Source organism: Grampus griseus (assembly GCF_964374135.1).
Source record: "Grampus griseus genome assembly, chromosome: 15".
In the NCBI taxonomy this organism is placed as follows: domain Eukaryota; kingdom Metazoa; phylum Chordata; class Mammalia; order Artiodactyla; family Delphinidae; genus Grampus; species Grampus griseus.
In genome coordinates, this window is record NC_139009.1 from 22,503,462 (window position 1) to 22,531,036 (window position 27,575).

At 44.3% G+C, this 27,575-nt stretch overlaps 1 protein-coding gene across 1 annotated transcript in view; it reads right to left on the reverse strand.

Moving 5' to 3' along the window:
- The window catches only part of ALK (ALK receptor tyrosine kinase), a gene marked incomplete at both ends in the record, with an annotated part of 728,930 nt that overhangs the window by 81,479 nt on the left and 619,876 nt on the right, over positions 1-27,575 (reverse strand). Inside the window, one exon of the mRNA XM_082672737.1 lies at positions 17,455-17,624. Coding sequence (XP_082528863.1) covers positions 17,455-17,624 — 170 coding nt within the window. The remainder of the gene's footprint in view (positions 1-17,454; positions 17,625-27,575) is intronic.

Consider the following 27,575-nt stretch of genomic DNA (forward strand, 5'->3'; position numbering starts at 1 on the left):
GGCGGTAAGATGCTCTGAGAACTCAGAGGAAGGGAGAATTCCACCAGGCCGCGGAGATGGGGAGTACACCTGCACTGGGTTTCTCCACGAGTCTTGGCGAGGTCAGAGGTGTGGTTTTCCTGGATCTCCACAGGGGACGTGGTCTACAGATGAACTCCTAGCTGGAGCCTGTGTAACCCCCAGGCACAGCCAGACCTGGGATTCTCAAGGGGCAAACAAGCGCCCTAATATTGCTGTCTCATTCTCTTTACAGCAGTTGCCAGGGTTAGGGAGAGACTGCTCCCAGGCAGCAAGAAAACAGGTGCTTAGAGCTACTTGGAGAGGGTGACTAGGAAGAATCACGTTCCCTGGTGGAACATCAGGGAGGCAAATCTGCCCGACGCTCCTGCACAGCAGCGGGGAAGGGGCCCTCCGTCCACCTTTCCAATTCTCCACTCAGACTCATCATCTCCTAGACTGTCCTCCACAGGCCAAGGGGCCAGGCCAGGCACCGATTTCAGTGCTGAGGTGCATCATGGGAGTACTTTCCAGGAGGGCCTGGGGAACATGAGAAAGTAAGTTACACCTGTGTGCCTATCGAGCATGGGGGAGAGGGCCGAAACCCCTGTTTCCCCCTAACTGATTTCTTCCCCTAAATGCATGTCTCCCCTTCCCTCTCTGCTCTCCCTGCCCCTCTCTTGCCTTCCTTCTTATTACTGAGAGATTAGAGCTGCAAAGTTCTCATCCAGCCACTGGGCCTCTTAGCATGGATGGCACGATGCATGCTGGTGCTGGAGTGGTTCCTAAATAGAAGAGTTTCTAAAGGGCTCCACAAGGGAACGGCAGTGGCAGCTCCTGTCTCAAAGAGTTTGACTGACACTGGGAATTGCACATATTTTGAGTCAGGAACACTCATAACAATCAGGGAAGACTCAGTCAGATGCCGAATCAGATGTAAACATGTGATGCTGCCTCTGTCCACCCAGGAGGCCATGCTGCCAACCCTCCCCCAAATGCTCCAGACTCTGGAGGATGCAGGGAGGGGACAGGTGGATCAGGCTGGGAAGTGGGGGGGGGGGGCAGGGGTGAAGCAGAGGCAGTTGGGGAGTGGGGTCTGGGGATGATGGGGCAGGGAGGGAACAGAAGACCCAACCTAGGAGCTTCTTTTCTGTGGGACCACTAGCCAGGAGACCAGGTGGCGATCAGGGCCCACCAGACCCAGCCTTCTCTACTTTGGGTGGTACCTCGCAGAGCATCTTTGCCTGAACCTCAGGTGAAGGAGAGTTTGTTCCTGGCTTTGCTTGCCCTCTCCTAGCTGGGGATGGGTGAGACTCCCTCAAGGCTCTCAGAGTCTTTCCGATCTAAGTGCAGACACCAAGTCACGCTCCAGAGTCAGCCGCGGCTTCAGGTCTTGGGTCTTAGCACATACCAGGAGGACTGCTCTGGGTCTGAGAGAAAACAAGGTCCATGCCACATTACTGCCAGGATGGCAGGGGCCAGGTGGTTCTAACAAGTGCACAGGTTACTCTGCTGCCCCAAAGCCTCAGCTCTGTGTGGGGAAAGGAAGCAGAGCCTCAGGGCCGGCACAGCCTCCCTCTCCCTCTCTGTGGGCAGCCTGGTCAGCGATAAGGAAAAGCCAGCTCTCTGGGGCTTGTCCAGCTCCCTTACTGAGCTGTGTCACTTCAGAGCGTGGCAGCTGAGATCCCTCCGTCTGGCCCTCAGCCGTGGGGATTTCACTCCCTGCCCCTCCACAGTTCACGCCTCCTCAGGGCTTTCTCTTTCTCCAAAGAAGACGCTTTTGATTGCCTGGGTGGTCGTTGCTTTTTCCCTCTTTTCCAGCCAGTGGGGTTTGGAGCTTGTTGCTAACACAGACTTGGCTAGAGATCTTGGCTGGAGCCTGGCTTTGCATGAAGAACAGCCCCCCGACTCTGTCTCGTTTAGCTTTACAGAGAGGCCTGTTGACAGCTGACCCAGGGGGCTTCTGTGAGCTGGCCATTGGGGCAGAGGGCCAGGGTAGAGGGGCGGCCTTGGCATCAGGTGCCGCCCAGACCCACGGGGCAGATGTCTGCATGGGAGGTGCGGAGGCAGCTCACGCAGAGCTCAGAAACGCACAACCTCGTTCAGGCCACAAATTGTTAATGGACGGTGGATATAATGCCTTACTTGCCACCTTGCCAGCCTTAGGGATTGACAAACCTAATTAAGTTCACTTACTGATTTTAAATAGCTGACAAAAAGGTGTGCGTCTGAATGTGGACTGAGGGAATAGGAAGGCTTTGGAGAGAGAGAAGAAAGAATGGGCGGGCTGGGTGACAGGCATTTGATGGCTAGGCACCACGTCTTGGATTTCTCTGTGGACCATTCGGCGGGCTTGGGAGGTGGGAGTGTCCCGCATCCCTTTCTGCACGTCTTGGATTACGCTGTGGACCATTCAGCGGGCTTGGGAGGTGGAAGCGTCCCGCATCCCTCTCTGCAGCTGGGGCTCTCCGGGCTCTGGCTGCTTAGAATCGGGCTGGCAGATATGCTGAGGAGACACGCTTTCTTCCAGTTCTCACCGTGCAGTTGACTTGCTCCGCAAAAGGCTTCTAAAATGGACCGTCGCAAAGCTCAGGTCGCTGTATGCATTTCTATTAGAACGATGTATGTGATGACAAAGTCCTGCTGCATCCATCCTATTATCTGCATAATTGACTTCAGTTACCAGTGGAAGAAGAAGGGCTGATGGCCAGCCTTGGGTGCCTGGGACCAGCCTTGGCTAGGATCAACGCGGCCAGGGCCAGGCACGTGTGCCCTGATGCTAGGAGTCTTTGGCTCCGGCACGGTAGAGTAGCGGTGGGCTGGACATTCTAGGCCACACTCAGCAGTTGGGAGCCCCCTGCTTCCCCGGCAGTCCCATTTGCAGAGTAATTTACCATCTCCTGACATGGTCTCCCCTCTGGGCATAATGACATCAAGAACAGAGAGGGGAAAAGTCATTACAGAGCAATTCCAGGGCTGCCAAGGGCCACACAGATCTTTCACAGTGAATCTGGCTTCTGTGAGGGAGCGCTTTGGGGTGAAATTGGGGAGAAAATGAATCTTCCGTCCGGCTGAGCAAGCATGGAGAACGCTCCAACCTTCCCAGTCCCAGCCTTCCAGGCACTGGCTGTCTCTGCTCATTTTGGAGGCTGACTCTTAAGGATCTGGCGCCCACATTTGCTCTGGCTTGCCTCCTATCGGAAAGGCTCACCACAAGGATGTACTGCCAGACTGCAGAGCGGGGAGAAGCCCTTCTCCAGCAAGTTCCCAGTTTGCTCTTTCATTCTCTCATTCTGTGTCCCATATATTGAGCTATTCCTCGGCCCCAGGCTTTCAGGGGAAAGGTGAAAGGGAAATCTTGCTTCCTGGAGCCCTGGCCCATCGGGAGGTATCTGTGCACAAAAAAACCTGCCCCACAGGCTCGAGTGTGTCAAGTGCCCCAAGGGAGGAGAATTAATGTACTTTCCCCAGGGAGAGGTGGAGAGGGGGAGAGAGAGAGAGAGAGAGAGAGGGAGAGAGAGAGCGAGCATGAGAGCGAGCTTCTCGGGCTTGATGTCCCCTTCTGAGTTACTGAGGCTAGATTATCTCTGGGGGCACCAGCATAAGAAGAGAGCTGAAAAAGGAAGGGCAGGGACCTCCTGGGAGCATCATCTGACTTGCCAGGTCACACAGGGAGACAGTAGCAGAGGGAAGATGGGAACCCGGGCCTCTTGCTTTCCCAGCCACTTTTTTTTGCCATCCCTTGCAGAACCATCCAAACTCTTTTAATCTCGCTTAGCCTCTTATGTCCTCCATACTACTGGTGAAGTACAATCAGCCCCTCAGAGCCAGAAAGCGCCTATACCCACTCATCTCAGAAAGACTGGGACACCTGCTCCACCTTTCTCAGGACACACAGACATTTCCAACACTAGCCTCATCCTCTACCCACTGCTGCTGAGCTAGCCTGTGGCTTGGAGGGCTCAGATGGTGCCAGAGATGGCGGCCCTCCCCATGGAGAGGAGATCCAGGGAAAGGGTGGTTGCTGGTTCCCTTCTCCCTGACACAAATATCTTTATGAGGGTGAAGTAGCAGCCTTCTCTGCGTGGTGGAAGCAGAGTCTCAAAAGGTAAAGTGAGGTGAAGAATGGGCTGTATACTTGGTGGGACCCTGGGCAAGTCACTGAAACTTGTCAGGTGCACCTATGGTTTTTTAAAATCTATGTAATATGAGTACTTTCATATTGGAAGCCCTTCTTCAGTATGGGAGATTCTAGTTTGTTGTTCCTGTTTTATATTATTTTTAGAAATCTGTACTTCCTCGGGCAGTATTATAAGTTACATATCTCCTCCTCTGCCTTCAAGCAAAGATTATTTGAGCACCTTCTATGAGTCAGGCACTGTGTCTGTAGCTGGGAGTATAGAGATGTATAAGACATGGAACTGGACCTTGAGGAATACAGACAGACTTGTAATTCATATTATTCTCTGACCATGAGATTTGTCAAGTCCCTATTGGTTCTGCCCCCATAGAGCTAGAGTCTACACAACTTGAGAAAACATTGAATCTGGGCAGTGAGAGAAGTCAAGGAAGACTGAAGAACTGAATGCCTAGAAAAGAATGGTAGTGCTGTGGACAGGAGAATCACTCAGGAGTGAGGTGTGGGGCTGGGAGCCAGGTTGAAGGTGTGGGTGGGAAGTTAATCAGGCGGCTGGAAATCCGGCTGCTTTGCTTCAAATAGCAACAGCCCTGGTATCTCCTCAATTCTAGACCTTGTGCCTGGGAAGAGAAGGGGCTGAGAACACAGGGCTACATTTTCAGAGGCACTAAGAGTTAAGAAAAATGTATGCCTTTTTCTTGTAAACTGAGCTGTGGATATGACCAATAAAATCTCGAGCAGATCTGAACATCCTGTTATTCTAAAGGGCTTCACTTATTGCTGTTTTGAGCAACTACTTCTTAAACCAGCCTCACAGGCCGGATCTGTCTCACTGTTTTGCACTCTTGATTGTGGAAATGTAGCAATCAAAAGCAACAACTTGTTCCAAACATCACAGTAAATCAGTGTTAGAAATAGGATTTAAAGCTCAGAGCTGCTAATCTACTCCTTGCTCCAATGATCTGGGATGTTTTCTGAGAAAGAAACAAGGCCAGATCCTTCCAGAGTTATGAATGCTTGATTTGTGTATGCCAATGCCTCGTTGCACACTGCATTGCTAAGACCCCAGCCACTCTCTCCCTCTTCTCGGAGGCCTGACCCAAGCCTGTCCCAGGCTGATGGTGCCATTTGGTAGGCAGCGCCTCCTGCGGCTCCTCTTCTCCCTTTCTGAGCTCCACTCTGAGGCTCAGATAATGTTTGGTCCCTCACAAGAGCCTCCAACAGTCTTCAATCTCAGTTTCCCATCCTCCATCGCATCGCTTTGCTCATGGCTCTCTATTCCCCACAGCCCAGAGTCCAAGATACTTGACCTAATATCCACAGCCACCCTCTCCAAGAAGACGGCTCAGGATTCTCTGACACAGCCTACTTGGCTATTCTTGAACGCACATAAAACATCCCTGTCTCGGGGCTTCCCTGGTGGCGCAGTGGTTGAGAGTCTGCCTGCCGATGCAGGGGACGCGGGTTCGTGCCCCGGTCCGGGAAGATCCCACATGCCGCGGAGCGGCTGGGCCCGTGAGTCATGGCCGCTGAGCCTGCGCATCCGGAGCCTGTGCTCCGCGACGGGAGAGGCCACAGCAGTGAGAGGCCTGTGTACCGCAAAAAACAAACAAACAAAACAAAACAAAAAAACCCCATTCCTGTCTCGAAGCCTCTGCTTATCCTGATGGTGTTCTCTGGAAGGAAGAGTGGAGAATCTCCCTGGGCTTGTGATGCTGCCCCGCTGGAGGTGTGAGAGAAGGAAGGCAGGCAGGGTGGGGCTGGGTCGGGGGAGGTTTCTAGCAGGAGCTGGTGGTGGGGAATTAAGACAATGGATCTCAGGGGGTGGATGAAGCAAAGGAAACTAACTCAAAATGAGTAAGAGGTGTGGCCTAAAAAAATCCCCAAACCAAAATATTTTGTTAATTGTAATGGCTACTATATACCAAGTTTTCAACTATATGCCAAGCACTGTGCTTTCATTTCTTCACACATGTACATAGGAAGCGGACTAGCCTCAGGATCAAGAGAAAATTATTTCACCTCTTTAGACCTCAGTTTCCTCTTATACAAAAGGGATTAATTATAGTATCTACCCCCAAGGGACTGTTTTAAGGATGAAATGAGATAATGTATTTTAAGTACTTGTTATAGTGACTGCCATGCAGTGAGGACTCAACAAATGCTAGCTCTAATCATCATCATTTATAACTTCCATGGCTCTATGAGGAAGCTGTGATTCAACTTACAAAAATAGGAATCAAACACAACTCTTTCAGGGGCGTAACTAGACCTGCAAACTAACGTTCATTAGAAATCTCTGGATCTCCACTTTGGATTTTCACTCACTGAGTAGAGTACTTCTCTACTCAGGTAAGAATAAGTAATGAAAATGTCCCTCTAATGCCCTTCTCAACACAGAAGATGCTACACAAAGAGAAAGTATTGTGTATATAAAACAGGGATTCTGTGAATGAGAAACAAGAATGGACTAGGAGAAAAATCTTGACTCTGAGGAGTTTTTGGTCTAAGTACATGAAGCCATAACTCTCAGTCTAATTAATCCCATTTGAAAGATGCCTTTGTGAAACACACCACTTGTCATTAGGACCAAGGATGCAAAGGGAACAGAAATCTAAATGTCTCCAGAGGGAACATTTTCTTCTTGTTAAACTGTGTGGCTAAAAGCCTCTACAGTGATAGTCCTGGGGAATAGAGCCTACATACGTGTGATAAGTTATGTACGTTCTATTTGGCGGTACGATTGCAGTGATTTGTAGGGCATGGCTTGATTCACGGTGTTTCCAAATCCATCTCGTAATGAGTTGAACTTAGCATCTGCTTCTGCACTGTAAGCATGTCAAAGCTTAGGATGGTGTGGGAGGATTGTGCTTAATTTATTAGGATATATAATTATAAAGAGGAAAACTAGGGTATGTCCCTGCAAGAGACTGACAATTAGAATAAAGGGAGAGAACTTGCGTTTCTTCCATTTTGAGAAAAGGTAGAATTAATTCCAACAGAAGGAGTGGCAGTTGAATGGCGGGGGGAGGGGGGAAGCTGATGAAGTGGGGAGAGAATGGAGAAAACCAGTTATACGAGGGAGATATAAAGTAATGAGATAACTTTTAAGTACACATCAAGACAGTATTTGAATTGGTGCTGTCCTTCAAAATTACCTTGAGAGACCACAATCCTGCAGCCTGTGGAACAAAAACCACATTCACAGAAAGGTAGACAACATGAAAAGGCAGTGGGCTATGTACGAGATGAAGGAACAAGATAAAACCCCAGAAAAACAACTAACTGAAGTGGAGATAGGCAACCTTCCAGAAAAAGAATTCAGAATGATAGTGAAGATGATCCAGGACCTCAGAAAAAGAATGGAGGCAAAGATTGAGAAGATGCAAGAAATGTTTAACACAGACCTAGAAGAATTAAAGAACAAACAAACAGAGATGAACAATACAATAACTGAAATGAAAACTACACTAGAAGGAATCAGTAGCAGAATAACTGAGGCAGAAGAACGGATAAGTGACCTGGAAGACAGAGTGGTGGAATTCACTGCTGCAGAACAGAATAAAGAAAAAAGAGTGAAAAGAAATGAAGACAGCCTAAGAGACCTCTGGGACAACATTAAACGCAACAACATTCGTATTATAGGGGTCCCAAAAGGAGAAGAGAGAGAAAGGACCTGAGAAAATATTTGAAGAGATTATAGTCGAAAACTTCCCTAACATGGGATAGGAAATAGTCACCTAAGTCCAGGAAGCACAGAGAGTCCCATACAGGATAAATCCAAGGAGAAAAACACAGAGACACATAGTAATCAAATTGGCAAAAATTAAAGGCAAAGAAAAATTATTGAAAGCAGCAAGGGAAAAATGACAAATAACATACAAGGAAACTCCCAAAAGGTTAACAGAGCTGATTTCTCAGCAGAAACTCTACAAGCCAGAAGGGAGTGGCATGATATACTTAAAGTGATGAAAGGGAAGAACCTACAACCAAGATTACTCTACCCAGCAAGGATCTCATTCACATTCGATGGAGAAATCAAATGCTTTACAGACAAGCAAAAGCCAAGAGAATTCAGCACCACAAAACCAGCTCTACAACAAATGCTAAAAGAACTTTTCAAAGTGGGAAACACAAGAGAAGAAAAAGACCTACAAAAACAAACCCAGGGCTTCCCTGGTGGTGCAGTGGTTGAGAGTCCGCCTGCTGATGCAGGGGACACAGGTTCGTGCCCCGTCTGGGAAGATCCCACATGCCGTGGAGTGGCTGGGCCCATAAGCCATGGCCACTGAGCCTGCGCATCCGGAGCCTGTGCTCCGCAATGGAAGAGGCTGCGACAGTGAGAGGGCTGCATACCGCAAAAACAAAACAAAGCAAAACAAAATCCCAAAACAATTAAGAAAATGGTAATAGGAACATACATATCGATAATTACCTAAAACGCGAATGGATTAAATGCTCCAACCAAAAGACACAGGCTCACTGAATGGATATAAAAACAAGACCCATATATATGCTGTCTACAAGAGACCCACTTCAGACCTAGGGACACATACAGACTGAAAGTGAGGGGATGGAAAAAGATATTCCATGCAAGTGGAAATCAAAAGAAAGCTGGAGTAGCAATACTCATAGCAGATAAAATAGACTTTAAAATAAAGAATATTACAAGAAATAAGGAAGGACACTACATAATGATCAAGGGATCAATCCAAGAAGAAGATATAACAAATATAAATACATATGCACCCAACGTAGGAGCACCCCAATACATAAGGCAACTGCTAACAGCTATAAAAGAGGAAATTGACAGTAACACAATAATACTAGGGGACTTTAACACCTCACTTAACACCAATGGACAGATCATCCAAACAGAAAATTAATAAGGAAACACAAACTTTAAATGACACAATAGACCAGACAGATTTAATTGATATTTATAGAACATTCCATCCAAAAACAGCAGATTACACTTTCTTCTCAAGTGCGCACGGAACATTCTCCAGGATAGATCCCATCTTGGGTCACAAAACAAGCCTCAGTAAATTTAAGAAAACTGAAATCATATCAAGCATCTTTTCTGACCACAATGCTATAAGATTAGAAATCAATTACAGGGAAAAAAATGTAAAAAACACAAACACATGGAGGCTAAACAATATGTTACTAAATAACCAAGAGATCACTGAAGAAATCAAAGAGGAAATCAAAAAATACCTAGAGACAAATGACAATGAAAACATGACAATGCAAAATCTATGGGATGCAGGAAAAGCAGTTCTAAGAGGGAAGTTTATAGCTATAGAAGCCTACCTTAAGAAACAAGAAAAATCTCAAATAAAGAATCTAACCTTACACCTAAAGGAACTAGAGAAAAAAGAACAAAGAAAACCCAAAGTTAGCAGAAGGTAAGAAATCATAAAGATCAGAGCAGAAATAAATGAAATAGAAACAAAGAAAACTATAGCAAAGATCAATAAAACTAAAGCTGGTTCTTTGAGAAGATAAACAAAATTGATAAACCATTAGTCAGACTCATCAAAAAAAGAGAGAGGACTCAAGTCAATAAAATTAGAAATGAAAACGAAGTTACAACAGACACCAACAGAAATACAAAGCATCCTAAGAGACTACTACAAGCAACTCTATGCCAATAAAATGGACAACCTGGAAGAAATGGGTAAATTCTTAGAAAGGTATAACCTTCCAAGACTGAACCAGGAAGAAATAGAAAATATGAACAGACCAATCACAAGGAATGAAATTGAAACTGTGATTAAAAATGTTCCAACAAACAAAAGTCCAGGACCAGATGACTTCACAGGTGAATTCTATCAAACGTTTAGAGAAGAGCTAACACCCATCCTTCTGAAATGCTTCCAAAAAATTTCAGAGGAGGAACACTCCCAAACTCATTCTATGAGGCCACCATCGCCCTGATACCAAAGCCAGACAAAGATACTACAAAAAAAGAAAATTACGGACCAATATCACTAATGAATATAGATGCAAGGATCCTCAACAAAACACTAGCAAACAGAATCCAACAACATATTAGAAGGATCATACACCATGATCAAGTGGGGTTTATCCCAGGGATGCAAGGATTCTTCAATGTACGCAAATCAATCAATGTGATACACCATATTAACAAACTGAAGAATAAAAACCATATGATCATCTCAATAGATGCAGAAAAAGCTTTTGACAGAATCCAACATCCATTTATGATAAAAAACTTTCCAGAAAGTGGGCATAGAGGGACTCTACCTCAACATAATAAAGGCCATATATGACAAACCCACAGCAAACATCATTCTCAATGGTGAAAAACTGAAACCATTTCCACCAAGATCAGGAACAAGACAAGGATGTCCACTCTCACCACTTTTATTCAACATAGTTTTGGAAGTCCTAGCCACAGCAATCAGAGAAGAAAAAGACATAAAAGGAATACAATTTGGAAAAGAAGAAGTAAAACTGTCACTGTTTGCAGATGACATGATATTATACATAGAGAATCCTAAAGATGCCCCCAGAAAACTACTAGAGCTAATCACTGAATTTGGAAAGTTGCAGGATAAAAAATTAATGCACAGAAATCTCTTGCATGCCTATATACTAATGATGAAAAATCTGAAAGAGAAATTAAGGAAACACTCCCATTTATCGTTGCAACAAAAAGAATAAAATATCTAGGAATAAACCTACCTAGGGAGACAAAAGACCTGTATGCAGAAAACTATAGGACACTGATGAAAGAAATTAAAGATGATACCAACGGATGGAGAGATATACCATGTTCTTGGATTGGAAGAATCAGTATTGTGGAAATGACTATACTATCCAAAGCAATCTACAGATTCAATGCAATCCCTATCAAATTACCAGCGGCATTTTTTACAGAACTAGAACAAAAGATCTTAAAATTTGTATGGAGACACAAAAGACCCCGAATAGCCAAAGCAGTCTTGAGGGAAAAAAACAGAGCTGGAGGAATCAGTCTCCCTGACTTCAGACTACACTACAAAGCTACAGTCATCAAGACAACACGATACTGGCACAAAAACAGAAATATAGATCAATGGAACAAGATAGAAAGTCCAGGGATAAACCCATGCACCTATAGTCAACTAGGCTATGGCAAAGGAGGCAAGGATATACAATGGAGAAAAGACAGTCTCTTCAATAAGTCGTGCTGGACAGCTACATGTAAAAGAATGAAATTAGAACACTCCCTAACACCATACACAAAAATAAACTCGAAATGGATTAGAGACCTAAATGTAAGATGGGACACTATAAAACTCTTAGAGGAAAACATAGGAAGAAAACTCTTTGACATAAATCACTGCAAGATCTTTTTTGATCCACCTCCTAGAGTAATGGAAATAAAAACAAAAATAAACAAATGGGACCTAATGTTGCACAGCAAAGGAAACCATAAACAAGATGAAAAGACAACCCTCAGATTGGGAGAAAATATTTGCAAACGAATCAACGGACAAAGGCTTAATCTCCAAAATATATAAACAGCTCATGCAGCTCAATATTAAAAAAACAAACAACCCAATCCAAAAATGGGCAGAAGACCTAAATAGACATTTCTCCAAAGAAGACATACAGATGGCCAAGAAGCACATGAAAAGCTGCTCACCATCACTAATTATTAGGGAAATGCAAATCAAAACTACAGTGAGGTATCACCTCACACCAGTTAGAATGGGCATCATCAGAAAATCTACAAACAACAAATGCTGGAGAGGGTGTGGAGAAAAGGGAACCCTCTTGGCACTGTTGGCGGGAATGTAAATTGATACAGCTACTATGGAGAACAGTATGGAGGTTCCTTAAAAAACTAAAAATAGAACTACCATACAGCCCAGCAATCCCACTAGTGGGCATATACCAAGAGAGAACCATAATTCAGAAAGACACATGCAGGGCTTCCCTGGTGGCGCAGTGGTTGAGAGTCCGCCTGCCGATGCAGGGAACACGGGTTCGTGCCCCGGTCCGGGAAGATCCCACATGCCGCGGAGCGCCTGGGCCCATGAGCCATGGCCGCTGAGCCTGCGCGTCCGGAGCCTGTGCTCAGCAATGGGAGAGGCCACAACAGTGAGAGGCCCGCGTACCACAAAAAAGAAAAAAAAAAAAAAAAGACACATGCACCCCAATGTTCATTGCAGCACTATTTACGATAGCCAAGTCATGGAAGCAACCTAAATGCCCATTGACAGACGCCTGGATAAAGAAGATGTGGCACATATATACAATGGAATATTACTCAGCCATACAAGGAACGAAATTGGGTCATTTGTAGAGACGTGGATGGATCTAGAGACTGTCATACAGAGTGAAGTAAGTCAGAAAGAGAAAAACAAATATCGTATATTAACACATATATGTGGAACCTAGAAAAATGGTACAGATGAACCGGTTTCCAGGGCAGAAATAGAGACACAGATGTAGAGAACAAACATATGGACACCAAGGGGGGAAAGCAGCGGGGGGTGGGGGGGGTGGGATGAATTGGGAGATTGGGATTGACATGTACACACTGATGTGTATAAAATGGGTGAGTAATAAGAACCTGCTGTATAAAAAAGTAAATAAAATTAAATTTTAAAAAAAAGAAAGGTTAAAAAAAATAGAAAAAAAATTACCTTGAGAGCACATGTCTCTACTCCAGGGACATTGCCACTGCTCAAAGCATCTTGGGCACGGCTTTTGGAGCTTTTTCTTGCTACTATTTATAGTAGGTTGTAAAGTTCCTATCACTTCATGATGAAGACAGACTATGGCATTGTTTCTATCACTTTGCCGGTTTGTAAGCGGACAGAAGAAATATCCTTCCATGGATCAATGCCTCCCTGTCAGCGGCCCGTATACACCTATGGCACATTCTCTGAGTCTTGACAGAAGGACTACTGTGAGGTGGGAGCAATCTGAATACAGCTCTTTACTCTCAAGTGCCCAGTTCTGGGTCTCCCTACTCACAAGGACCAGGGCACACAATTAAGATCAAAGTCTTTCTTACAAAGTGATTGTGGCAGGACAGTGCCCAGAGACAAAGAGAGTGCAGGTACCAGGCAAGTGTCTAAAGAGAACTCCCTGTCACAAGAGTAACAAATGCTGTTTGGGTTCATCTGATGGGACACAGGTATTGTTCTGATATACAGAACACTGTATAGTAGTATTTCTTAAAATGTGATTCTATCTGTTTTGTTAGACGTAGTTTGAAGAGAGGAAGAATATTAGATGGATTCCAGTAAGTGAAATTCTCAGTTAATTCAGCTGGAATTTGAAAATACATGCAATTTCCCTCAATACTTTATTGTGTCAACATGCATTTATTGGGCATATGTGTTAGGTATGGTACTACACAATCAGGAAACCGCAATATAAGAGAGGCCTGATTCCTGCCTTGTTGGCGTGTATATTTAGATAATAAAAAACAGACAGCAAAGAGTGATAAGTCATTATAAGGGTGTTTCAAGGGTCATGAGACTGTATTGTATGTATACTATACAGTCTAGGGGTCTGGGGACGCTTCTTTAAAAAGTTAAGGAAGGGTAGTAATCAGGGAGATGGAAGGTAGAATAACATTGCGTGTGGAGAGAATGGCAGGTGCAAAAGCCTGGAAGTAAGAACTTACCATGATGCAACTGAGTTGAAAGAAGTTTAGTGAGGTTACCAGGTAGAGTAATAGAAGAGTGTATAAAAAGGGGCTGGTGAGGTTATGGTTGGATAGAGCACATGTGGGCCTAAATGAAGGTCTCTTTAAAGGAAACTGAAAGGCACTCTAAAAACCACAGAAGCCATGGAAGGATGTAAAAAATGAGAAATAATTAGATTTACATTTCAGAAAGTTTATTCCAGCTTCCTTGTGTAGACTGGATTGGGTGGGGATAAAAAATGGAGGCAAGGAGACAAGACAGGAGGTCACTGCCATATCTAGGTGGAGGCTAGTTTCATGTAATGTCTGGGGGCTATGACGAGTTTCTAGAGCCTGGGAGCTCTTTAGGGCTAATCCATAAGCCCTAATAAAGTTGCTTTTAAAACTTTGTAATGTCTGGAGGTTGGGGAACCTGGGAGCAGAGGTGATTTGGGACAACATAGGGAATGAAGTCCTTGCCCTCTCAAGGTCCATGGCTGGAGAGTTTTCCAAGAGGCAGGTGCTGAATAGCTGAAGCCAGGACCTGCCTAATGACACTTCATGGCATGTGGGCAGATGGTAAGGTGCCAATGTCTATCTCAGGGTCGGGAGGAAGGGAGTTGGTTTTTGCCTTTTATCCATTTTCTTTGTCTCTTTCCCTTATTTATTTTCTTCCTCTACCTTCTCCATCCTCCCATTTTCATTTTCTGGCAATCTGGGCAGCTATAGCTCACTCTCCCTGAAAGTAAGAGGGAGTATGTGCTTCCCCTTTATAAGATGTCTACAGAGCACTGATGACCACAAATTCACATGAACACGTACCCCCATCTTAGGGTTGCATGACTGGTTATTATTGCTAAACTGTCCATCTTAGCCTTTTCTGAGGCATTAGATGGGGAGATATTATTATTATTATTATTATTATTATTATTATTATTATATCATAGTTATTGTTAGTAGTTACTACTGACTAAGCATTTACTGTGAGCCAGGCAGTTCACCAAGCACTTTACTTCTCCAAGCCTAAGAGACAGACTTTATTATCTTTGTTTAATAGAATATGGCTTGGGACTTCCCTGGTGGTGCAGTGGTTAAGAATCTGCCTGCTGATGCAGGGGACATGGGTTCAATCCCTGGTCCTGGAAGATCCCACAAGCCACGGAGCAACTAAGCCCGTGAGCCACAACTACTGAGCCTGCATGCCACAACTACTGAAGCCCGCACATCTAGAGCCTGTGCTCCGCAACAACAGAAGCCACTGCAATAAGCCCCTGCACCGCAAAGAAGACCCAATGCAGCCAAAAATAAATAAATAAAATAAATACATTTAAAAAATAATAGCATATGACTTGACTTGGAAGATCAGCGGTTGTGATTTGTACCACGTATTCAGTAAATTATCTGAGGCCACAAAACTAAGGGATGATGATGCAGGGTGTGGGAAATAAACTTCACTGACATGTACTACACATAGATGCTTTTGACAGTTACTTTAGTTAGTTTTGTAATAATCCTGTAAAATTGTACTGATGTTATACTCATTTTGCAGATGTAGGTGCCAAGGCCCAGAGAGGTTCAGTAATTGGCCGAGGTCACGCTAGTTAGTGGCTGAGCCAGTGTTTAAACTTGGGACTCTCTGACTCTAAAGCCTGTGCTCTGTCATCCACAGGTCTGCTTTGGTTTTATGAGGCAGTCACATCTACAGCCTAGCTGGATTTCAGCGAGTGAAAGCTGCTCTGCCTCATTCTCTTCCAGTTCCATTTGCCTCTGGGTCTTGATGCCTCCTATATCATCTCTAGTTCCAGGGAGTGGGGAGGGCAGCATCCCACATCAGAGCATGTCAGTGGTGGGCAGGCGCCCGGTGAATGGGGCCACTTGTGTAATTGCACATTTATTAGGTCACGAGGCATCATTCAACCAAGCTGGCCTTTGTCTGAATCCCCACAGGACGGTTTGGTCTCAATATCAGTATTGGAAATGTCAGTCTGGTAAACAGCCTTTAACAGGAAGGAGGGAGGCTAAGAACAAAGTCTCCTTCAAACAAAACTCTAGCCGACGGGAGTGAACAGAGTCAACATCTTACTTGCCTTAAATCCCCTGGAGTGGCTATGAAAGAGAGAGGACTTGCTGGATCGAGGAGAAAAAAACCTTTTGATTCATCTGAATTAATTTAGCATTTCCCAGGAGGGAGGACTCTGGCATTACCCACCTGTTCCCCATGCCCTGCACACGAGCCCCTGCAATCCCGAAGGACAAAAGACTAGTCTTTGGTGAGGGCGCCCACACTGCCCCTTCCTCCGTTTTAATTAAATCCATTTGTCCTGGGGGCAGCAGTGAACCCTGGGATGTCCAAGTGCTTTGATCTTTAACCCACACACGTCTGAAGGAGCGGGAAGCTGCTGCTTAGAGGTTGATGGCAGCTTCGTATGACAGCACAGCTTGAGTTATGAGCTCTTGGAAATAGCAGACTCTGAAATCTGGGTGAAGAGTTTGGGACCCAGCTATATATTTACAAAGCTGTGTGTCAACGGGCATCACCCTCCACTTTGTCTTAAGCTCTTTGCCCTCATTTTTCGAAGGATCCACTAGAACAGCAATTTGAATGTACTGGGGAGTCAAAAGCAGAGGCTGCCCTGGATCGTAGGCTTTGACATTTAGCCTAGTAAAGATGGCTTAAAGAGCCCTTCCAGATCCAGTTTTCTGTCCCATTTATATAAATGAGTCCCTCCCTCCCCGTCACTTTTTGGTCCGGAACAGACCAGCACCAACTGTGAGAGTTCAGTGTGACACAGCGGAGCATCACATTAGCAACTGTGCTGGTCAGGCACTGCTGGCTCCAGGCCGACTGCAGGTGGCAGACTGGTGCCATCCTGGGGAGACAAGTGGCAGCTGAGCAGAGAAGTTACTGCTCCATTTCTGAGCCACGCGGAGTTAATGATCCTCTAGTCCAACCCTCTCAGTTTAAAGATGAGGAAACTGAGGTCCAGAGAAGTTCAAGGTTACAAAGGGCATTAGTCCTAGAATCTAACTAGGAATCAGGACCTTTGGTAGAAGCACTCCCCTGTTTACTGAAGAATTTCTCATCCACCTGCTTTGGGGACCAGGCTCCACAGAGCACGGACTGGGATTGGCCAGAGCACCAGTCCTCACTCCAATGCCGACTTGCTGTTGCTTCACCTCTTTGGTTCTCAGTGAAGGAGAACCCTGTAAAAGGGCAGGAATGAGGCTCCATAAGGTCTGTCCTACCTATGTCACAGGTTTTCTTATTGTTAATAAGGAATAAATAGAACGTCAGATGGAAAAGTAAGGCAAAATCCATTAATTAAGAGCAAATGCCATATACACATAAAGCCTGATTATTCTTTGGGGGTCATATGAGTTGTTCGGTTCTACTTTTTCCTACAGATACTGGAGGCAGCCAATCAGGCCAGGCCAGAGGTGTGAGAGATACTCATCTCATTAGCATGGAAACCCCTCAGAGAAACTCAGTGCTTCCTGTAAGTCTGCAGGAAGAATGTGTGTGCACATTTGTGTGTGCACGTGTCTGTGCGTATCTGGATGTGTGTCTTGGGTAGAAGGAATAGGGGGAGGGAAGACAAGGGCCCCTCTGCATTTCGGCTGATACAGGAAAAGGGATTGATGGGGCTGGGTAAAGGCCCACCTGTCGGCCACATCAAGGAGAGGCAGCGCCGTCCACTGCCACAGGCTCAAGCCTTCCGTGGTGGCAACATGCCAGATCATTCTGCTTTGTTCCTTCCCGGTTTTGTTCTCCACCAGCACCAAGGAGACATTTCCCTGCAACACTCCACGGATGAGCCAGGACATTCGGAGCTGCAAGGGAGAGAAGAGCCAGAAGGACTAGGTGTTACTTACCTTCCTGGAATTCTCAAGGATTTGGCTGGAGACTCAGCCAGGGTCTTCCCCGTGAGGAGAGCTGGTCACTCACAGCCTGATCTCACTCGCGGTCTCCCAAAGTGGCTTTCACCAAGGTTCAAGGAGGTGAGAGGGGGAAACTGATGGGCAATTTTGGAACTTTGTTCAGTTTGATGTCATCATCTTAAACTTCACAAGATTCTGCCTCTAAGGGTATATCGAGATCAACAGGGTATTAAATGAACTTCCTAAACAGGACCCAAAGATTATTGTCTGTGGCCCCAATTCACTTTGTGACCTTGGGCAAGTGATTTTGTGATTCAATTTCTTTTAGCGATTTAGGAATCATTGATTTTTATTCCTTCCCCAAAGAGTGTAATAATCTTATTTGAATGGTACCATGTCATGTCTTAGCTAACTGGAGACCCTATGACTTGATACCTGTGGTCACTGGTGGCCAAAGTGAGATAAGAATCTACCTATAAAGATCTTTTAATGTGGTATCTTTCAGAATGAGGGTGCACACTTTGCCTAAAGCAAGATATAATTATATGTTTTCATTGTGTCTTTATTATAGGTTTCTATGGCATTGTACCCTAAGACATGTGAAAGGGAACTGTAACTAATCTATCTCAGAAAGTTTAAGTACAGTCATGCCCAGAGGCAGTATATACTACAAACAAGGTCTCTGGTCTTTGTGTTTAAAATAATAGAGGTTGTACGTTTGATAGACAATCTATAAACAACATTTAAAACTTAGGACAACTACAGCATATCATTGTCCTAAATATTCCTGTTCAGATCCTGTAATAAAAATGGCTATTATAGCAAGGAAGATAAATTATGTCCTATGGCAACCTGGAGTTTTCATCAGCTATGATCCCTCCTTTTCTCTGATTCTCATTGTTTGAAAACATGCCTCTCTGTAAACCACTACTGCTTTTCTCCTAGACTCTAAACTCATGGTTGACTCACAATCTGATCGAAGAGGTTACGTACCATGAGGCACTGAAGCAGAAGACTCCCGGCTCTGTTGCATATCAACCCTTCACTAAGAAGGCCACCCCTGAGCCTGGTAAGCCTGGTCTATATAACCATATAACCTCTTCGCTTATACCTTTCCCATTTTCCCAAATCCAGTGTAGCAAATACTTGTCTCCACTGCATGTCCCAGGATAATCTCACAAATCTGTTAAATTTTTTCACTGGTCCCACTTGGCTTTCTTGAGCAGTCTGGATGCCATGACTGGAAATTTTAATCCTACTCTTGCTAACTAAACCCTCTCAGCCCTCAGCTCATTATCCTGCAGCGACCAGCTTGGGGCAATGCTTGCTACATGCTTTTTCTCCTTTTGCTCCCTGGCCACAGAATATTGCTGATTTGGACTGTTGAACCTTAATGTCCTGGATGGTTCATGTTCATGGTACTTATTCATCCACTGGTGATTTCCACAGTTGATTTCTTAACACACATAGCACAGTGGGTGTTTCAAACTCTTCCTCAATCACTGATGCTGTCACCTCTTGGTCCCCAATTCCCGATCCATTATTTTGATTCCTACTTTACTGATAAAGATTTACTGTACCAGGTGCAATCTCCTTCAACCTCTTTTTTTCCCCCACAGCATAATTATCTATTTACCTACCTTCTCTCTTCCTTCCCTGTCTTATAGGAAGATGTGTCCTTCACTTTCTTCTAACCCCTTCTCTTTCCACCCTGCTACCCTCGTCCTTGCTCTCAATAACAGCTCTTCCTTTCTTCAGTACCTTCAGAGTCTCTCTACTTTCTGGCTCCTCTATTTACAAACAAGATCAGGTTTCACATATCCTGGAAAAATATTTTTTATTTGATCCTGCTAGCTCCTGTGGCTTGCAACCTATTTCTGTACCTCCATTCAGATGTTAACATTTTGGATAACTGGTACGTAACCACTGTCTTTATTTCCTTGTTGCCCATTCTCTCTTTAAATTCCTTCAATCTGGCTTCTACCCTCATGACTCTAAAGTAACATTCACCACGTCCTCTATAACTTTCTCTTTGTACTCTTTCCATAGCCTCCAAAAGTGCCTCTCCCTATCCATTCTTTCTCCCTTCTAAATTCTTCAGTATATCTCTGTCACATTTTCCTGTTTATCACTGCCATCTGTGACTCTGCAATGGTTTCTCACTCCCTATCAATTAATATCAAGCCATTCACATTCCTCTATAATCTAGACAAATCAACTTTCCAATCATTCAATGGATATCTATCAAGTACTTTTGCTGAGCCACATGTATCCTCCTAGGATGGTCTAAGAGCTCTAGAGTCTGAGAGATCTGGATTCAAAACTTGTTCTTGCCACTTTGGTCAATTTGAAGCTCAGTTCTCTATTCTCTAAGAAGGGAATTGTTTTATCTACCTTACAAGGTTATAGGGCCAATTAGATGAGATAATACATAGTGCAACAAAATATTAAAAAGGAATTTTGGCTCAAGCCCTGAGGCAATAGATATTACATTTCAATGGGAAGTCTGACAGCATAGCGAGATACAGGGCTTTCAAGAGATGTGGATGAAAATAGGGTACACACTTCTTAATCCCTCAACCAGACTTTGGATATAAAAAAGTTGGTGGTTGACTCCTAAGAGAGAGTCTTGGGAAGGTGCTTCTGGTGTATCATGAGTTTCACCTCACTTCACCTTCCTGTGAAGAAGGCTCCCTTTTCATCCCAACTCAGGAGAGAGTGGTTTTAGTGCTACCATAACAAATACTCAATATTTACCCCCTGCAATTTGGGAGCACAGCGGATTAGTGTCAATCTCTCACCTGGAAAATCTAAAGTATGAACAAGAGGGTGGTTAGCTGCTTTGATGGCAGAACAAGGGAGAAGTGACAATTTTGGGTGGCCTGCGCTCCCAGAGTTTGCTGGGGCAAAAAAAATGCATGAGGGCTGCACATAAACTACACTAGAGGGGGCCGTGTACAAAGGAGCCCATGTCAGTCATTTTAGATCTTGCCTGCAAGGGCTGCTTGGAGGGGTAAATAGAACTCAGCAGAAGGAAGCTGCAGATATCCTGAGATGCCCAAAGGCAGAGTAAGCAGTAAGTGACCAACTGGATGGGAGACACATATGCCCTAGTCAAGGCAAAAGATTCCCAGCCATAGTGGAGGGACTGGGGAGAAAGGTAGACCTCCAAACAAACCGCAAAAGTGCCCCCTGTGAGAAATAGTAAGCCTTAAATACCTGTCACATCTGGAGAATACCAACGCAGGTCACTATAACAGTCTGGGCCAAGTAAGAGCTTCCCTATTCTCCTTACCTCTTCTCTTTCCCTGCACTTAAGATCTTGAAGGGTCAGAAGTTAGCAAGAAGAGGAGGAGAGTTGGATGAAGAAGAAAGAGGCCAATGATCACCGTCTCCCAGATTCCAGGCTTTTAATCTGCAACAGGGCCGAGAGTGGTAGGCGGAGGGGAAAGGAAGAAGCCCTGACTTTAAGCAAGACAGAAGTTTTGACGGGATGGGAATTTTGATTTCTCAATACGCATGTGTTTTGGGTTTTGAAGAGACTTTAGGTGTGTATTACCTTAGAGTGACCAGATAAGTCGTGGGAACTGCCAGAGTTTTCACCCAGGAGTCCACAGGTTGGGGCTGAAGGAGTGTGGGTTCCTAGATTCCCCCCACAGGTCTACATGCCAGATTTGCACCTGCCACGTTTTTCTGCTTCTGTGCTTTTGATCCTTCCATTTCTTCTACCTCCTCTTTCCTTCTTGCCACTTAAAAAATAAATCTTTTTTTTTTTTTGTTCATGGAGCCATTTCTTCTAACCTGTCTTAGAAATGACATCCCCCTTGTCTGAACTCTTATAACGGAGGCTGGTGGGACCATCACGGGGTGTAGCTCTGCTGCCTTGTCTTCCCTCCTACCCTCATCCCCCTTGGGTCACAAGTTGCTTCAAGGCAGAGACTGTCTTATTCATCTTGAATTCACAGTAGTTGTCAAGTGTAGGCACATGGTAGGAGCCGATCAATGTAAGAAGGAATAAAAATGTATACATACAGAAGAAGACCCTCCTCTTTACCAGGTTCCCCCTCTCATGGACAGAAACCAGCTCTGCATCCTGTGAAGCTCCTTAGCATTTGCCTGCATTCCAGGGGTCAGGTTCCCGGAAAGGGGGGAGGGTCTACCCACTTCGCAGCCAACTGGCTGTAGGCAAACTGTATAGTTCTCAGTTGCTCTTAGGAAACTACATTTGAAGTAGATTCTGCTAGTGGCATGAGCATGTCGGTGAGATATAGTCCTGTCTTATACAATAGACACGGGGCCATAGACCAGTGACTGCTGAGTTTCTCCATCTTCCTGCACTGTATTTTATGACAATAAGCCTGGGCAAGAGAGAACTGGGCTGGCTGCCAAGGGATGGTGCCTAGGATGGCATCCTTAGCTCCTTAAGAGGTCTACCGGGCTCCCTCTGGGTATCAGTCCTTGAGAGAGATGACCATCCATTCATTCAACAAATACTTATTGCATACCTACTCTGTGCTGTACATTATGCGTATCTTCCCTGCCCTCAAGGAGCTTATCGTCTAGTCAGGAAGTCTGAATTTAAATGAGTAACTGCAATTGTGCTGAGTACAGCAAAAGGGAAAGTAATCAGAGCCACTTGACAGTGAGGACATAAGACAGTCAAGTCAAGACACTTGACATAAGATAGTCAGGATTTGGGTCAAGATGGCCGCTTAATCCAGTTTAGTGCTATGAATAAATAGAAGAATTAAAAATTAACTTTCATCTTACAATATTACCACCTATTTAGGAAACAGGTACCTATAGCCAAGCTCAAGCCGAGCTGTGCACTGTCTGAGTTTCAGCAAAGTCTAGTTCTGGAAATGGATGCAAATGGTTTGGAATAAGATTGCCTGCTGGCAGTCAGTGAGCAGCTAGCAAAGCATGCTTTTTGGCCATTTATGTTTTTCATCCACTGAGTGTCTGGTAAGATGTGAGGTAGCCAGGCAGATGCTGTTCTTTCTCAAGATACAGGCAGTGCAGAACCTAAAGCCTTTCACTTAACCATTTCTCACCTGTACTTAAAGCCAGTGATTCCAGATTCTGCTTCTAAGAGTCAGTCAGTGCTTTGCTACTCAAGGAGGGCTCTTCAGGCTGGTGTCATCCATGTTGCCTGGGAACTCGTTAGAGATTCAGAATCTCTGGCCCGACCCCAGACCTACTGCATCAAAATCTGCAGAGAAGCATGGAACTAGAGAGCAGCCTCTAGGGCCTTGCCCCTCTGCTTCTATCACTCGTCCCACTGCCTTTCCAGAACATGCCAGAAGCAACTGCTCTTTGTATCAACATTCATTCTCAGGTGGCTTGTCAGACTCTCCTTGTTTCCTTGCCTGTTGACAATGGGATAACTTGGAGTTTGTTCTCCAAGGCCAGAAAGAATTAACTGTATGAGTTTAAGCCAACCACTTACCCCTTCTGAACCTCTATTTTCTTATAGACAAACTTGTGATAATAACCATACCATCCCTGCTGGCCTTAAAAGTGCTTATAAAGATTGAGTGGGGCTTCCCTGGTGGCGCAGTTGTTGAGAGTCCGCCTGCTGATGCGGGGGACATGGGTTCGGGCCCGGCCCGGGAAGGTCCCACATGCTGTGGAGCGGCTGGGCCTGTGAGCCATGGCCGCTGAGCCTGTGCATACGGAGCCTGTGCTCCGCAACGGGAGAGGCCACAACAGTGAGAGGCCCGTGTACCGCAAAAAAAAAAAAAAAAAAAAAAAAAGATTGAGTGAAGGAAAGAATGTGAAAGTAGAGCTCACATATAGTGAATGAAATGGTTAAACCTGTGGTTTTCAACATGCTTTGCAGATTAGGATCACCTGGGGAGCTTTCAGGACTACTCACATCTGGGCTCCACCCCCAGAGATTCTGATTTAATTGGCCTTGGGTAGGTCCTGGGCACTGACCGTTTTTCAAATCTCTCCAGGTGATTCTAAAGTGCAGCCAGGCTGAGACCACTGGGAAGATGGGGCTACTTAGTGCAGGAAGCAGCCTGGCCTTCTCGATGAGGGGTCCATTTTCACCTTGGACTTTGAGTAAAAGGCAATCATTAAATAGCTAAAAAATGGCTTATGCTGTGCTCACCACCACCAAAGTATAGAAGGAGTGCTTTTCCTGCAGTGGGGGAGGATACAGTCCTCAGCAGAGGGTCTTCATGTGGCTGCCACACAATCCTTGGGCAAAGCCTGAGAATGACCTTGAGAGTGAGAGATCCGTGGGCTGAGGGTGAGCAGGGATGATCTGAGGATGCGAACAGGACAAGAACTATCATCTTGGACCTCCAGGATAAGGTCCTCAACAATTTCTTCAATAGAACTGGAGGACGGATATCAATTCTTACAGAATATCCCTTATTAATTACTTGTATCTAAGTGTATAGAGCAACTATATGTGATTCCCAGAACAGATTGAAGGCTGAAGTCCTTTTTGAAGTCTTCCATTTTCTTTATATAGCCCTAGGTTAAACAACCCTTTTGATGTCATTATATATGGATACTCAAATCAGGTAGACCTGGTTTGATCTTGACAGTCAAGTTCAGGTACCCAGAGTAGGCAAAAAACTTCCTTGGAATTTGATCTTAATGAGACCAATTTCTATCTGGGTGGCCTACAGGATAAAGCACTTCATTAATTGACTTTCTTTTTTTTAACATCTTTATTGGAGTATAATTGCGTTACAATGGTGTGTTAGTTTCTGTTGTATAACAAAGTCAATCAGCTATATGTATACATATATCCCCATATCCACTCACTCTTGTGTCTCCCTCCCACCCTCCTTATCCCACCCCTCTAGGCTGTCACAAAGCACTGAGCTGATCTCCCCGTGTGATACAGCTGCTTCCCACTAGCTAGCTATTTTACATTTGGCAGTGTATATATGTCCATGCCACTCTCTCACTTCGTCCCAGCTTACCCTTCCCCTCCCCGTGTCCTCAAATCCATTCTCTATGTCTGCAATTTATTCCTGCATCAACTGACTTTTTATTGAATACTAGAGAGCTATACTAGGCACTCGTACATGCTGTCTCATTTTACACTCACAACATCCCTTCCTGTACATATTATCATACCCATTTTTCGGATGTGGAATCTAAGGCTTAGAAAGGTTAAGTATGTCATGCATGGTCACTAAGCCCATATGCTGCAGACCTGGGTTCCATACTAGGTTCTATGTTCCTTCTACCGTATCTATAGAGCTATACACATGTAACATATTACGGTAATACATAAATCTTTTGGGTGTGTCTTGTGAAGGTTTTCCAGATACTCGTTGCTCAAAGTGTGGTCTGTGGACCAGCAGTGTTGGCATGACTGGGAGTTTGTTAGAAATGTAGGGTCTCAGGCCTTACCCTTGACCTGCTGAATCAGAATTTATATTTTAATAAGATCTTATCATAGAAGCATCTTCATATTGGGGGAATTACCGATATAGTGCATTTTAAACCATTTACAACCTTTGTTTCTGCCTCTGCCAGACAATTAATAGTCAAAAATGTGTGTGTGTGTGTGTGTGTGTGTGGTGTACCTCAAATGTATTCACACAAATATGGGAAATCTTATACAAATCCTACATAATATTTGTGGGAAGTAACACTTGTCGGAGCCTGTAACAATAAAATTTTTGATCCTTTCTAGACCCATTCTAATAGATATAGATCATAAGTGACAGCTTTTGACTAATAAACCCTTTTACATGCAGACAACAAATGAGACAAGTGAAAAGAGAAAACGCCAGGAGCACGCCACCAGCAATTGTATTTTCTGGCCCCAGCCTGCCCTTTCTGGGCCATTTTTCCCTCCCTCTTGGTGGGGCCCAATAGACTTTCCAATTATGTGCTACCAGTGTTTGTCATTTTATTAATTAAAGTTCTGTATGCAAAGCAGGAGCAGCCTCGTGGCCAGGCCTAATGCTATTATTTCTCTCACGGCCCTTTCCTCCTCCAGAGGTAATGACTGCAATTTTATGTCTAGAATATGCCCCCTGTTCGCTATGCATATCTTGTGGCAACTTCACAAGTTTCTCTTGAACCAATTAAAAAGAAATCAGTATGGAATTTAGGCTGAAGTTGGACAAAAGAGACTCAATGGTATCAAATAATGTCTACTAGCAGGCAGCACCCCCAAATATAGGAAATGCTATGAAGGGGAGGTGCTACGTTTCTTTGAATTTCTGAAGGGCTGCATGTATTCTAGCAGTAGAGACAAAACCAAGAATGGATGTTCTAGTGCGTATTTCACTTAAACAGAAGAAAACACATTTTAACAGACTGAGATGCTCAGAAATGAGCTTGTTTGTGGCAGTGGGGTGGGTACTCCTTCGATATTCCCCACACTATGGGTCACCCAGCACTCACTGGATGGCCAGGATTAGGGATGTCGTCAAGGACATCCAAGCTTTGAATGGAGGTTAAAGCTTCTTCCCAATCTAAGATGCAACAGGGCTGTTAATTCTGGGTGTGAACTTGTAATTTTATTTTTTTAATTAATTTTTATCGGAGTATAACTGCTTTACAATGTTGTGTTAGTTTCTACTGCACAGCAAAATGAATCAGCTATACATATATGTATATCCCCTCTTTTTCCTTCCCATTTAGGTCACCACAGTGCATTAAGTAGAGTTCCCTGTGCTATACAGTATGTTCTCATTAGTTATCTATTTTATACATAGTATCAATAGTGTGTATATGTCAATCCCAATCTCCCAATTCCTCCCACCACACCCCTTTCTCCCTTGGTTGAATTTGTAATTTTAAGAGGTCCTTGGTTTCAATGTGGTCTTATTAATTTTAACTGAGAGTACTGATTCACTGCAAAACTCAGTGTTTTGTACACCAGCTTCTAATTCACCCAGAAAAAATAAACACCAACTCTCTAGCTATAAATAGCCTAATGAAAAATCAACCCGACTCAGCAAGAAGCAGGCCAGATGCGGATTTCTGATAACAAGCAAATAAAATATGCTGGGAAATACTTGCAATTACGGAGGCATAAGGATTCCTGGCCATGTAAGAGACTTAAAACGTTGAGATCCTTTCTGGAAACAGCACCCCATGTCTTTCTTTCTTTCTCAGGCATCACACTGAAGCCACAGAACACCCAGCCAGGGACATCCACATGCCCCCTTTGCAAAAACACAGCAAGAAAAGCAATGAAGATTATATATTTGTTGGACCCTGGCTGGTGAAGTTACGAAGTTACGGGTATTTTTTTCCTTCTTTGGTATTTTCTTTCTTTTCTAAATTTTTTACAATGAACATCCATTACTTTTGATAACTAGAACAAAATGAATAAATTTAGGGTAAAATCATATTTATGAAGAATGATATTGATCTAGGAAAATACAATATTAAGTAATGAAGAAGGCACAAAATGCTTATACGGTATGATACCAAATTTGTATAAACCCTTTATCTATCTATCCCTCTGCTCAAATCTACATTTATCTGCCTGGAAAGAAATTTACAAACATGGTAACAGGGGTTATCTTTGGAGGGTAAGACTGGGCAATTTCAATTTTCTTCTTTAGTTTTTCCTAATGTTCTACAATGAATGCAGAGCATTTCTGTAATCAGAAAAAACAATAAACGCTGCATTAAAAAAGGCATCAAGGGAGGATTCCGATATCATTGGAAAGTGGGAGAAGAGAGTGCTGTCTTTTCACCGCTTTGGGGAGGATCAGGTTCTCTGGCCTGAACTGTGGGCTTTGCAAGGAAGACCAAGGGAAGGTGGGAGCTTCTGGGGGAATGAAGTGGGGTCATGCTGTGGCTCTGGAATCAGAAAGAACATTTCTGTCTTTATTTATGACATAATATCTCAGGGCCTCAGTCTTCATCTGTGAAATGGGGCCAACCGTACTCTCCTTATAGAGT